General features: G+C 38.2%; 1 protein-coding gene across 1 annotated transcript in view; it reads left to right on the forward strand.

Moving 5' to 3' along the window:
• The window catches only part of LEKR1 (leucine, glutamate and lysine rich 1), a 270,909-nt gene that overhangs the window by 225,699 nt on the left and 29,827 nt on the right, over positions 1-15,383 (forward strand). Inside the window, exon 11 of the mRNA XM_032630652.1 lies at positions 3,507-3,600. Coding sequence (XP_032486543.1) covers positions 3,507-3,600 — 94 coding nt within the window. The remainder of the gene's footprint in view (positions 1-3,506; positions 3,601-15,383) is intronic.

Genomic DNA, 15,383 nt, shown 5'->3' on the forward strand with positions numbered 1-15,383 from the left:
TTTTTCTTGATCGTCTGACCTTCCTTCTGAGATCATAATCCTTCCTGCAAAGCATATTTTTTAGAAGTCGTTTAGCTGGCAGTAAACACTCAGACTTTATTTTTCTGAGCATATTTTATTTCGGCCTCTTTCTGAAAGATAGTTTTGCTGGGTACCCAACTTCAGATTGATGGTTATTTTCTCATGGGATTTTTAATATATTATTTTGCTGTCTTTGGCCTTCCTTGTTTCTATTGGAGAATAAGCTTTCAATATGTTTGAGTTCCTTTGAAGACAATATGTTTTATTTCCTCTCCAGCATCTTTTAAAATCTCTTTTAATTCCAATATCCTTCATTTTCACTACCAGGTGCCAGATATGAGATTTATTTTTATTTATCTTGCTTGGAATCCTTTGGGCTTCCTAGATTTATGGGTTGGTATTTTTCATCAATCTGTAATGTCCTTCCTCTCCCTTTCTCTCTCATTTGCTTCTGAAATGGTAAATAGAGAAATATTAGATCTTTTCACCCTGTCCTCCATATATCAACCTCTTTTATATTTTACGTATTTTTGACATCATGTACTGCACCCTGTATAATTTCTTTGAATCTCCCTTTCAGTTTATTACTTCATTTTTAGCTGTGAATAATCTGCTATAGGACCATCTACTGAGTTTTTCATCTCAGTTATTATATGCTTCATTTCTACAAGTTTGATTGGTTCATTTCAGATTTCATTAGTCACTTAAATTAATCTTTTATTTCTTCCAACATATTGTACATCCTTATTTATATTCAATATCTGAAAATACTTCAGAATTTGTGGCTTTGATTATGCTATCATTTGTGTCTGCTCATTCTTCCTCTTACTAGCTTTAAAAAAAATAATTTTGTGTTTCTTAAAATTATGGTCTCATAGGTCTTGAATTTTTATCTGTAGGAATCTCTGAGTTTCAAGTTGAAGATAGGTTTCTCCCAAACATATTGGTGTTTTTCCTACCAGGCATCTGGAGGCAAGGTTATTCTAACACCATTGTAAGATATCTCCTCAATATGAAGCTTTTTGGACCACTCAGGTAGTGTGAATTCAGGATACAAACCTGCACTGGGATTGGCTTGTGTTTACAAATTCTTGTGGGAGATTTGTATTTTCCCCTCTACCTAGCACCAAACTTCAAAGCCGGAAATTTCTTTTGTGTTCTTTGAGAGGGGATGTTATTTGTATTTTACACATACTGGGTGTGAATTTCATATTCTTACAAACAGTATGACAAAAATGCATACTGCATTTGTCCCTCTTTGAGATGCAGTTTTATGCAGGTGAGTTTCCTCTCAAGCTCTTCCTTTCTCTCCTGACTCCAGTGCCCTTCATGGCTGTAAAATTTAATGCTCAAGTACATCAGATTTGGAAAGTACCTTCAAAGTGAGAATTGGCTTCAATGCTCTACTTATTGTTGGGGTTCTTCCTTTTACTTCATTTTTTTTAAACCATTAATTTGGAATAATTTTGTATTTAAAGAAAAGTTACAGAGACAGTACAGAGAATTTGTTTCCCTCTTGTCCATTTTTCATAATCATGGCACATACGTAAAAACTAAGAAATTAATATGGGTATAGTACAATTAACTAACCTATAGACTTTGTTCAAATTTCACTAGTTTCCACTGATAACCTTTTTCTGGATTTGTGTTTCCTGCATCTTCCTAACTTTTTGTCCAGGTCACTGATGAATTTTAAGATTTTTTTTATAAGTGAAAACAAAACTTTACTTATTTTCAGTAGGAAAGTTGTCAAAGTACCTAGTCTGACACAGTTCTGAAAAAAAAAGTCTGAGGAGTTTTGTTCTTTTCAATCATTTTCCCTCAAATAATATTCATAATCCTGGTTACCAAGTTAATGTGTCTTTATGTTCATGACCTTAAAATTTTCTAGCCTAGAAATGTAGGCACTATTTTTATTAAAAAATGTTTAATAATACTGTAAGAGTGAGATGAGAATAGAGATCAAGATAGATTGACAGTCTATTACAGTACTCTTGGTGGGAAATAAAGTCAAGAACCTTAACTGTTAGTAGTCGGAAAGGAAGGGAGGAAATAGTTCGAGGTGCACCAAGGGGCAGAATACATAGAACTTGTTACTGAATGGATGTGGTAGAACAAGAAGAAGGAAAAGTCAGAGATGACTCAGGGATTTCGAGCTAAAGATTGTGACTGTTGAAGGTTTCAGAAGTCAAAAGGAAAGGCAAGACCATTGGAGATGATGATGAATTTGTTTTTTGATGTGTGGAATCTTTGGTGTTGATGGCTCACCAGGGTGGAGATGTCTAACAGGCAGTTATAAATGAAAGTCACAAGTCTGAGAAAAGGGGTCAGAACTAAAGGGAAGAGGGTGATGATGGAAAACAAAGGGATTAGAAAGAGGAATAAGCAATGGAAAAGAATCACCTACACAGAAAATAAGAAGGTTATGGTGATTATAGAAGGGGGCGGAGGGACTCCCTGATCAACAGGCATACTTTTGCCACCACTTGTGATATTTAAAGTCTTAACTTCAGGGCCCCTGGAGAAATGTCCTCATGAATCTCCCACACTTACTTCCACCCAGAAGGTCACAAACTTAGCTTTAAGACCCAATTACGTGGGGACTTCCCTGGTGGTGCAGTGGTTAAGAATCCACCTGCCAATGCAGGGGACATGGGAAGATCCCACATGCTGCGGAGCAACTAATCTCGTGTGCCACAACTACTGAGCCTGTGTGCCACAACTACTGAGCCTGTGTGCCACAACTGCTGAAGCCCGCGCACCTAGAGCGGGTGCTCCGCAACCGCAATGAGAAGCCCGCACACCACAACGAAGAGTAGCCTCCACTAGCCACAACTAGAGAAAGCTCGCGTGCAGCAGCGAAGACCCAACACAGCCAAAAATAAATAAATAAATAAATAAATGTATTTTTTAAAAATCCAATTACGTGGATTAAAATGTTCTCTGTGTTTTCTCTCCTAGTTTCTAGTATGTTTTGTACTATACCACATTTCAGATATTACCCTCTGCTTAATTCAGTCTGTTCCTATTAGCACTTGAGATAAATAAAAGAAAAATAAATCTAGCAGGAACCACAAACGTGCTGATTTTGTGTCATATCCCAACACATTTTCCTTTTTTAAAGAAACAAAATATGACCTAGTGTTAGAACTTAGTCATAAACTTTAGAACCACAATGTATAGTATTTTATTATATTTGTGACTACACATATGTTGTTACTACTTCATGCAAAAATAATATTACTTATTAAGCAAAAATTAAGCCTTAGAAAATACTTACCTTGTTGCCAGTGTTTTTAAATTGCTGTTAACAACAGTTAAAATAGTATGTAGTAGCAGTACACACACACACATATGTATATATATATTTCTAAAGAGAAGAATAAACAGACTGAGTTGTGAAATAATCCCTGAGCCACGAACTGTAATTTAAGAAGGGTGTTAAGGGTGTGTCTTGACTCATTTGTTGTGTTTATGATTTTCAGGGAATTGATGCTGATTTCACATCAGAAAAGCATGGAGCAGTTGCAGGAAACCCTTAGACAGAAGATGCTGAATGGTGATAACTGGAGGGAGAAGGTAACAATAATGTGGCTTTCAGCAGCATGTGTCTTATTTGTTTTTAAAAAATTCTGTCTATTTTCCAGGCTACTTCAGATAGGTCTCTTTGCTTCTATGCACACCTTTGATTCTTTCTGGAATTTCCAAGACCAAACGTGCTTACAATATATGTTTTTTACAAAATATTAGACAAGTAGGAAGTTAAAACATAAGAACAGAATTTGAAGTCTTATAAGATTAAGATAGCTGTTAGTCCTTATGTAAAAGCATAATTTTTACTTCTAAATATTTACCCGTTTTCCCATAAAATGACAGAATCTGCATTTGACTACATCCTTAAAAGCAGGGGAATATTAATTCATTCTTATGATTTCTCTGCTTTTAAGAAGATAATACAAGAGAATGAACAATGACCAATGACTTAAAATTATTCAGTTATAAACTTCTGGCAAATAAAATGAATAAGTATTTAGCTCACTATTTACAAAGAAGATGTTTGCTTTTAAGAGTATGAAAAAATTGCATTGACTTTTGTCTTTGGACTTTTCTATATTTTTCAAACTTTCAACAGTGAATATGTATTGCTTTCATAATTTTAAGGAATACAAATCATACTTTTAAAATTGTTAGCCCCTGCCTTCTCAGGCCTTGCACAGCTCTAGTCATTGAGGCTATAGACATCATCTTCCTGTCATAAACTTCTCATACTTTTTGATTGATCCCTTGGCTTTATCATGCATACTGTGCTGAAACCTTCCAAGCTGTTTCTTTTCCCCCACCAGTACCTAATCCTAGCTCTAGCCTTCTGTCTTGGTTTTCTGATTTTGTCTTACATGTGCATCTAGAACTAGGGCTGGCTACTGAAATTCAGATTGTTTGATTGAAGTCCCAACAATGTATTTGGTTATCATCAGATGCTTCTCCTTGGTGACTAGACCTTATAACTTGTAACCTGAAGCAACAATTGGTGGCCACCTTCAAACTAATGTCTCCATCTGGAATTCCCCACTCTGCCATCCACAGATGAAATCCTTTAGGTATTGTTGCTGGGTCCGGTTAATTCTAAACTTGTCACTTTCATTTCCAGTCTTCACACAGTTGGCCATACTCAACCAGTCTGGCCCTCTATAAATCAATTCCCCTTCCCTTATCCTTTGGGGACAGCACATTCAGGCTATAACAAAAATGATCTCTATAGCAACAGTTCCATATGGGCAACAATTAAAATTTGAGAATATGGACTAAAGTTGCTCTAAGTGTCTCATTCTTTTGTTTTATTTTATAGCATAGGCTTCTTTTTATTATAGATCTTTATTGCAGTATCATTCCTTCACAATACTGTGTTAGTCTCTGTCGTACAACAAAGTGAATCAGCCACATGCACACATACATCCCCACAACCCCTCCCCCCTAAGCCTCCCTCCCCTCCTCCCCATCCCACCTCTCTAGGTCATCACAAAGCACCAAGCTGATCTCCCTGTGCTATGCTGCTGCTTCCCACTAGCTAATTACTTTACATTCAGTAGTGTATATATGTCGATGCTACTCTCACTACACACCAGCTTCCCCCTCCCTCCCCTGCATATCCTCAAGTTCACTCTCTATGTCTACGTCTTTATTCCTGCCCTGCCACTAGGTTCAACAGTACCATTTTTTTTTTTTTTTTTTTTTTTTTAGATTCCATATATATGCGTTAGCATATGGTATTTGTTTTTCTCTTTCTGACTTGGTTCCATGTCCTGGCTATTGTAAATAGTACTGCAGTGAACATTGTGGTACATGTGTCTTTTTGAATTATGGTTTTCTCTGGGTATATGCCCAGAAGTGGGATTGCTGGGTCATATGGTAATTCTATTTTTAGTTGTTTAAGGAACCTCCATACTGTTCTCCATAGTGGTTGTATCAATTTACATTCCCACCAACAGTGCAGGAGGGTTCCTTTTTCACCACACCCTTTTTCCTAGATTTTTTGGTAATGGCTGTTCTGACCGGTGTGAGGTGATACCTCATTATAGTTTTCATTTGCATTTCTCTAATAATTAGTGATGTTGAGCATCTTTTCATGTGCCTCTTGGCCATCTGTATGTTTTCTTTGGTGAAATGTCTATTTAGGTCTTCCACCCATTTTTGGATTGGGTTGTTTGTTTTTTTGATATTGAGCTCCATGAGCTGTTCATATATTTTGGAGATTAATCCTTTGTCTGTTGTTTCATTTGCAAATATTTTCTCCCATTCTGAGGGTTGTCTTTTTGTCTTGCTTATGGTTTCCTTTGCTGTGCAAAGCTTTTAAGTTTAATTAGTTCCCATTTGTTTATTTTTGTTTTTGTTCCCATTACTCTAGGAGGTGGGTCAAAGAAGATCCTGCTGTGGTTTATGTCAGTGTTTATCCTGTGTTTTCCTCTATGAGTTTTACAGTGTATGGTCTTACATTTAGGTCTTTAATCCATTTGGGGTTTACTTTTGTATACGGTGTTAGGTGGTGTTCTAATTTCATTCTTTTACATGTAGCTGTCCAGCTTTCCCAGCACCACTTATTGAAGAGGCTGTCTTTTCTCCATTTTATGTTCTTGCCTCCTTTGTCATAAATTAGGTGACCATATGTGTGTGTGTTTATCTCAGGGCATTCTATCTTGTACCATTGATCTATGTTTCAGTTTTTGTGCCAGTACCATACTGTCTTGATTACTGTAGCTTTGTAGTATAGCTTGAAGTCAGGAGCCTGATTCCTCCAGCTCTGTTTTTCTTTCTCAAGATTGCTTTGGCTATTCGGGGTCTTTTGTGTTTCCACACGAATTGTAAACTTTTTGTTCTAATTCTGTGAAGAATGCCATTGGTAGTTTGATAGGGATTGCATTGAATCTGTAGATTGCTTTGGGTAGTATAGTCATCTCACAATATTGATTCTTCCAATCCAAGAACATGGTATATTTCTCCATCTGTGTATGTCATCTTTGATTTCTTTCATCAGTGTTTTATAGTTTTCTGAGTACAAGTCTTTTGCCTCCTTAGGTAGGTTTATTCCTAGATATTTTGTTCTTTTTGTTGCAGTGGTAAATGGGATTGTTTCCCTAATTTCTCTTTCTGATTTCTCCTTGTTAGTGTATAGGAGCACCACAGATTTCTGTGCATTAATTTTGTATCCTGCAACCTTACCAAACTCATTGATTAGTTCTAGTAGTTTTCCAGTGACATCTTTAGGATTTTCTATGTATAGTAGTATCATGTCATCTGCAAATAGTGACAGTTTTACTTCTTCTTTTCCAATTTGGATTCTTTTTATTTCTTTTTCTTCTCTGATTGCCATAGCTAGGACTTCCAAAACTATGTTGAATAAGAGTGGCAAGAGTGCACATCCTTGTCTTCTTCCTGATCTTAGTGGAAATGCTTTCAGCTTTTCACCATTGAGAATGACATTTGGTGTGGGTTTGTCATAACATGGCCTCTATTATGTTGAGGTAGCTTCCCTCTATGCCCATTTTCTGGAGAGTTTTTATCATGAATCAGTGTTGAATTTTGTCAAAAGCTTTTCCTGCATCTATTGAGATGATCATGTTTTTTTATTCCTAAATTTGTTAATATGGTGTATCACATTGATTGATTTGCATATATTGAAGAATTCTTGCATGCCTGCGATAAATCCCACTTGATCATGGTGTATGATCCTTTTAATATGTTGTTGGATTCTGTTTCCTAGTGTTTTGTTCAGGATTTTTGCATCTATGTTAATCAGTGATATTGGTCTATAATTTTCTTTTTTGTGTGATATCTTTGTCTGGTTTTGGTATCAGGGTGATGGTGGCCTCATAGAATAAGTTTGGGAGTGTTCCTTCCTCTGCAATTTTTTGGAAGAGTTTGAGAAGGATGGGGGTTAGCTCTTCTCTAAATGTTTGATAGAAGCCATCTGGTCCTGGACTTCTGTTTGTTGGAAGATTTTAAACTACAGTTTCAATTTCATTACTTGAGATAGGTCTCTTTATATTTTCTAATTCTTCCTGGTTCAGTCTTGGAAAATTTTACCTTTCCAAGAATTTGTCCATTTCTTCAAGGTTGTCTATTTTATTGGCATATAGTTGTTTGTAGTAGTCTCTTAATAATCCTTTGTATTTCTATGATGTCAGTTGTCATTTCTCCTTTTTCATTTCTAATTTTATTGATTTGTGTCCTCTCCCTTTTTTTTCTTGATGAGTCTGGCTAAGGCTTTATCAGTTTTATTTATCTTCTCAAGGAGCCAGCTTTTAGTTTTATTGATCTTTGCTATTGTTTTCTTGGTTTCTATTTCGTTAATTTCTGCTCTGATCTTTATGATTTCTTTCCTTCTGCTGACTTTGGGTTTTGTTTGTTCTTCTTTCTCTAGTTGCTTTTGGTGTAGGGTTAGATTGTTTATTTGAGATTTTTCTTGCGCCTTGATGTGAGATTGAATTCCTATAAACTTCCCTCTTAGAACTGCTTTTGCTGGGTCCATAGGTTTTGGGTTATTGTGTTTTTGTTGTCATTTGTTTCTATGTATTTTTTAATTTCTTCTTTGATTTCTCCAGTGATCTCTTAGTTATTTAGTAGCTCACTATTTAGCCTCCATGTATTTGTGGTTTTTACAGGTTCTTTCCAGTAATTGATTTCCAATCCCATAATGTTGTGGTCAGAAAAGATGCTTGGTACAATTTCAATTTTTAAAAATTTTCCAAAGCTTGATTTGTGACCCAAGATGTGATCTATCCTAGAGAATGTTCTGTGTACACTTGAGAAGAAAGTGTATTCTTCCACTTTCAGGTGGAATGTTCTATAAATGTCAATTAAATCTATCTGGCCTATTGTGTCATTTAAAGCTTGCGTTTCCTTATTTATTTTCTGTTTGGATGATCTGTCCATTGATGTAAGTGGGGTGTTAAAGTCCCCTACTATTATTGTGTTACCGTCGATTTCTCCTTTTATGGTTGTTAGCATTTGCCTTATGTATTGAGGTGCTCCTTTGTTGGGTGCATAAACATTTACAATTTTTATATCTTCTTGGATTGATCCCTTGATCATTATGTAGTGTCCTTCCTTATCTCTTGTAACAGTCTTTATTTTAAAGTCTATTTTATCTGATATGAGTATTGCTACTCCAGCTTTCTTTTGATTTCCATTTGCATGGAATATCTTTTTGCATCCCTTCACTTTCAGTCTGTATGTGTCCCTAGGTCTGAAGGGGGTTTCTTGTAGACAACATATATATGGGTCTTGTTTCTGTATCCATTCAGCCAGTCTGTGTCTTTTGGTTGGGGCATTTAATCCATTTACATTCAAGGTAATTATCGATATGTATGTTCCTATGACCATTTTCTTAATTGTTTGGGGTTTGTTTTTTGTGGGTCTTTTTCTTCTCTTGTGTTTCCCGCCTAGAGAAGTTTCTTTAGCCTTTGTTGTAAAGCTGATTTGGTGGTCCTGAATTCTCTTAGATTTTGCCTGTCTGTAAAGCTTTTGAATTCTCCATCAAATCTGAATGAGATCCTTGCTGGGTATGGTTGTAGGTTTTTCTCTTTCATCACTTTAAGTATATCCTGCCACTCCCTTGTGGCCTGCAGAATTTCTCCTGAAAAATAAGCTGATAAACTTATGGGGATTCCTTTGTATGTTAATTTTTGCTTTTCCCTTGCTGCTTTTAATTTTTTTTCTTTGAATTTAATTTTTGTTAGTTTGATTAATATGTGTCTTGGTGTGTTTCTCATAGGGTTTATCCTGTATGGGACTCTCTGTGCTTCCTGACTTGGGTGACTCTTTCCTTTCCCACGTTAGGGAAGTTTTGCTCTATAATCTCTTCTTATGTTTTCTCAGACCCTTTCTTTTTCTCTTCTTCTGGGACCCCTATAATTTGAATGTTGGTACATGTAGTGTTGTCCCAGATGTCTCTGAGATTGTCTTCAATTCTTATCTTTTTTTTTCTTTATTCTGCTCCTCGGCAGTTATTTCCACTATTTTGTCTTCCAGCACAAGTATTCGTTCTTCTGCCTCAGTTATTCTGTTATTGATTCCTTCTGGTGTATTTTTCATTTAGTTATTTTGTTGTTCATCTTTGTTTGTTTGTTCTTTAGTTTTTCTAGATCTTTGTTAAACATTTCTTGTATATTCTCAGTCTGTGCCTCCATTCTATTTCTGAGATTCTGGATCATCTTTACTATCATTACTCTGAATTATTTTTTAGGTAGATTGCCTATTTCCTCTTCATTTATTCTGTCTTGTAGGTTTTTACCTTGCTCCTTCTTCTATGACATATTTTTTTGCTGTCTCACTTTTTTTCTTTTTTTTAATGAATGGGATTGTGTTTCTGTCTTACTGGTTGTTTGGCCTGTGGCTTCCAACACTGCAGTTTCCAGGCTGCTGTGTAGAGCTGTGTCTTGGTGCTGCGATGAGGACCTCTGGAAGACCTTACTCCAATGAATATTCCCTGGGGTCTGAGATTCTCTTTTAGTCCAGTGGTTCAGACTTGGGGCTCCCACCACAGGAGCTCAGGCCCGACTCTTGGCTCATGAACCATGATCCCGCAAGCCATGCAGGCAGCCATGCAGGAATCAGGCTCCCTGACTTCAGACTATACTACAAAGCTACAGTAATCAAGACAGTATGGTACTGGCACAAAAACAGAAAGATACATCAATAGAACAGGATAGAAAGCCCAGAGATAAACCCACGCACATATGGTCACCTTGTCTTTGATAAAGGAGGCAGGAATGTACAGTGGAGAAAGGACAGCCTCTTCAATAAGTGGTGCTGGGAAAACTGGACAGGTACATGTAAAAGTATGAGATTAGATCACTCCCTAACACCATATACAAAAATAAGTTCAAAATGGATTAAAGACCTAAATGTAAGGCCAGAAACTATCAAACTCTTAGAGGAAAACATAGGCAGAACACTCTATGACATAAATCACAGCAAGATCCTTTTTGACCCACCTCCTAGAGAAATGGAAATAAAAACAAAAATAAACAAATGGGACCTAATGAAACTTCAAAGCTTTTGCACAGCAAAGGAAACCATAAACAAGACCAAAAGACAACCCTCAGAATGGGAGAAAATATTTGCAAATGAAGCAACTGACAAGGGATTAATCTCCAAAATTTATAAGCAGCTCATGCAGCTCAATAACCAAAAAACAAACAACCCAATCCAAAAATGGGCAGAAGACCTAAATAGACATTTCTCCAAAGAAGATATACAGACTGCCAACAAACACATGAAAGAATGCTCAACATCATTAATCATTAGAGAAATGCAAATCAAAACTACAATGAGATATCATCTCACACCAGTCAGAATGGCCATCATCAAAAAATCTAGAAACAATAAATGCTGGAGAGGGTGTGGAGAAAAGGAAACCCTCTTGCACTGTTGGTGGGAATGTAAATTGATACAGCCACTATGGAGAACAGTATGGCGGTTCCTTAAAAAACTACAAGTAGAACTACCATATGACCCAGCAATCCCACTACTGGGCATATACTCTGAGAAAACCATAATTCAAAAAGAGTCATGTACCAAAATGTTCATTGCAGCTCTATGTACAATAGCCCAGAGATGGAAACAACCTAAGTGTCCATCATCGGATGAATGGATATAGAAGATGTGGCACATATATACAATGGAATATTACTCAGCCATAAAAAGAAACGACATTGAGCTATTTGTAATGAGGTGGATAGACCTAGAGTCTGTCATACAGAGTGAAGTAAGTCAGAAAGAGAAAGACAAATACCGTATGCTAACACATATATATGGAATTTAAGAGGAAAAAAATGTCATGAAGAACCTAGGGGTAAGACAGGAATGAAGACACAGACCTACTAGAGAATGGACTTGAGGATATGGGGAGGGGGAAGGGTAAGCTGTGACAAAGTGAGAGAGTGACATGGACATATAGACACTACCAAATGTAAAACAGATAGCTAGTGGGAAGCAGTCGCATAGCACAGGGAGATCAGCTCGGTACTTTGTGACGCCCTGGAGTGGTGGGATAGGGAGGGTGGGAGGGAGGGAGATGCAAGAGGGAAGAGATATGGGAACATATGTATATGTATAACTGATTCACTTTGTTATAAAGCAGAAACTAACACACAATTGTAAAGCAATTATACTCCAATAATGATGTAAAAAAAAAAAGTAGAACAATAACAAAGTGAAAACTAAAATTAGAATAGGAAACTAACAGGTATGTTAGAAAAAATATAAAAATATAGATGAAACAACAACTAGAAGGTGAAACAGAACCACAATAGTAAAAAAAGAGGAGGAGGAAAATAAAAAGTGGAAAAGGCCTTGGCTGTGGAGGGTGGGGCCTAAGCAGCAGTGATGTTTGGGCAGTGGGCGGGCCCTATGCTTAGGACCCAAAGGGCTGGAAAAGGAAGTGGGGTGGGTGGGTGGGGTTGTGGGAGGGGGGGCTTAGGCTCAACAGAACAGAAGCCCCCAGGCATGCCTCCTGCCTCTGTTCTTAGACGGTGGGGGGGCCCCATCTGGGAGCCCAGCGTGCTTCCTGGGCTCCAGTGGGTGGTGCAAATGCCCTCTGCTCCTCTACCGCTCCTCCAGTCTGGAGGTCCCCTCCCACCTGCCTCTCCTGATCTCCCCGCCCTTCTTCCTATGCCCCCAGGACCCACGCAGCCTGGAGGGGGCTTTGGAGGGCGTGGGACCAGCCTGGGGGCTTGGCAGATTCCCAGTGCCCGAGTGAGCGTGGCAAACGTCCTCTGCTCATTTCCTGATCCTCTGGTCCTGGAGGGCCCCTCTCGACTGCCTCTCCTGTTCTCTCCTGGCCTCCCTCCTATGCCCCCAGGACCAACCTGGCCCAGAGGGGACCACTGAGCGTGTAGGACCCAGCCCGAGAGCCGGGCAGAGTTCCCCAGCTGACTGGGCAGGGGAAATGCTGGGCCCGCTCCGCCTCTGATCTGAGCCCCTTAGGGTCCCTCCAGGCGTGGGAACCCCTCCCCTTCCTGCCTCTCAGTCACCCTCAGGGGCGCCTGTCCTGTCCAGGCTCCACTTCTCCTCCCCCCTCAGTGTCCCCACATCCTACCGGTGCTCTTGGGGGTTCTTCCCATCTCCCTGGACATCAGGGTCCCCCACCAGCATCCGGCAGGCACCCTAGTTGTGGGGAGATGCGAACTCTGCATCTTCCCACACCGCCATCTTGACTCGGAACCTCCAGCATAGGCTTTTTCTTCTCCTTCTTCTCTAAAGCCCACACTTCTTTAATTACTTCTATTTTTTTTAGCCTCGGTGTACTAAGTTGATTAGTCTATCCTTATTCACTTCCCCTACCCTTACCAATCCATGTTTAAAAATATGAAAAGATGACCCACCTATCTAGCAATCAAAAAAATTCAAATTAAAGCAAGGAGAGATTTTTTTTTACTGCTTCAACTTTGTCTTGCGGTGAAAGTCTAGTGAGATAGTCTTTCATTTTTACTCTTTAAGGGACTGGAAATTACACAGCCTTTTGGAGGGCAGCTTGACAATATGTATAAAGAGATATTATAAACATCCCATCTTTTGAGTCAGAAATTTCACTGATGGGTACTTCCCTGGTGGTCCAGTGGTAAAGAATCCACCTTACAATGCAGGGGGATGCGGGTTTGATCCCTGGTCAGGGAACTAAGATCCCACGTGCTGCGGGGCAACTAAGCCCACATGTCACAACTACTGAGCTCACATGCCTCAAGTAGAGCCCGCTTGCCGCAAACTACAGAGCCCACACGCTCTGGAGCCCATGCACCACAACTACAGAGCCCACGCGCCGTGGAACCTGTACACCACAACTAGAGAAGAGAAAACCTGCATGCCACAACTAGAGAGAAGCCCACACACCACAATGAAGATCCCGCATGCCTCAAAAAAGATCCTGCGTGCCGCAACTAAGACCCAATGCAGCCAAAAAGAAATTAATTAAATAAATAAATAATAAATAAATCTTTGAAAAAGTAAAAGAAATTTCACTGATGGAATTAGTGAAATGCAGATGGAGATTCACAGATCATTCCTTTCCCTCAAACTCCTGAGCTCCTCTTAGATTGACAAAATGAACTTTCCTGCCTTTGCTTATGTAGAAGTTCCTCATTTCTTTGGTCACACCCCACTAATGACCTTCAGATATAATCCACTGGAAAAGAAGTCTCTGCATTCATGATCCACTCTAGTACTGCTGCTTACTGTGCCCTATCCCTGAGGTGCTAACACAGCATGCCGACCAAGTTAGTGTTAGCATCTGACCATATAAAACTATATGTTCTTGCTTTATGCTAAGTTAATTTGTTGATGAAAATAAACATATGTGAGATTCTCTAAGTTCTTATTAAAACCATGGTATCTTTCTAATAAATTAATTATATCATAGATGTATTTTGGCCTGTGTAATTTTCTTTAATATAAATGGACATTTCATTCTTTTGAGAGGACATGACTTTTTGTTAATAAACCTTGTAATTTAGCTTAGTAATAAATCAAGATCCAGACCAGTAAAGCCAGTGAATGATAATTACGCTTGGCTGTGTTAGTTATTGAGGCTATGAATTAAAAGTTCCCTGAAAGTCCTCTCATGAGAAAGGAGAATCGCTAATATGACATTGTCATCTCTTTCTTGGGTCATTGTGCCTTTGCATAGGAATGAAATGTTCCCTTTACAAATGTGTAATACACATATTAGAATAAACTTCACAACTTAAATGCTTTTAACAGTCAAAAAAAGTAGATAGCAATTTATGCCCTTGCTTAATTATTTTAGAGTATGTAAAAAGCACGTAATAGAAGCAATAGTTGCTATGCAACAAGGATGGCACATTTTTAAATAACTGAGTATTTACTAACTATCATGGATTTTTGTTTAGTTCAAGTATTGCTTTGATGTGAAGAAAGCAAATTAATGTGCATGCTGAACATTTTAAATTGGTTCCAAATGCAGTGTTGTTACTTTTCAGTTAAAATGTTGTAATTAAGGGCTTCCCTGGTGGCGCAGTGGTTGAGAGTCCGCCTGCCGATGCAGGGGACACGGGTTCGTGCCCCAGTCTGGGATGATCCCACGTGCCGTGGAGCGGCTGGGCCCGTGAGCCATGGCCGCTGAGCCTGCGCGTCCGGAGCCTGTGCTCCGCAACGGGAGAGGCCACAGCAGTGAGAGGCCCGCGTACCGGGAAACAAAAACAAACAAACAAACAAAAACTGTTGTAATTAAAACATTTCCCACAGCCAAACTGCTTACAATAAGTGATAGTCACCTATTGACTATCACTTTATAATGCCATAAACAAATTCCAACCAAATATTTTCTTAGATTATTACTAAGATATCACATTATGGAACATCTTAGGATTATACTATTGACCTCATTTTAAACAGTACACAGCGTTTTGAGAAACCAGTAGTTAAAACAAACAAAACCTTAATTCCTGACTAAGCAAATGGATTTATAGTGAAAACTCAGGGAGAAAAAGTTTACTTCAAGAAATAATTCCAGCATTGAAGGGTGAGGCAAAAAAAATCTCAAATTCTTCTCTAAAATGGAAGAGCCAAATGACCTAATAATTCCTAATGTACCTCAGTGTACTGTTAATAGAATTTAAAAAAACAACTTGTAAAATACAATTTGACAGAGATACAGTCGTCATTTAAAAAATATCAGTTTTCATTTATGTGTAATTAATGTATGGTTAAAATGAATATTGAGGGTACACTTTAATTTTTTAAATTATGCCATGTAATTTTCAAAATTGAATTAATAAAATCATAAAATTTTAGGTCTGGAATAGCCTGCAAAGATCATCTGATTTAAACCCTTAATCTACATAATAAAA

The sequence above is a fragment of the Phocoena sinus genome, chromosome 4, assembly GCF_008692025.1.
Source record: "Phocoena sinus isolate mPhoSin1 chromosome 4, mPhoSin1.pri, whole genome shotgun sequence".
Lineage (NCBI taxonomy): Eukaryota > Metazoa > Chordata > Mammalia > Artiodactyla > Phocoenidae > Phocoena > Phocoena sinus.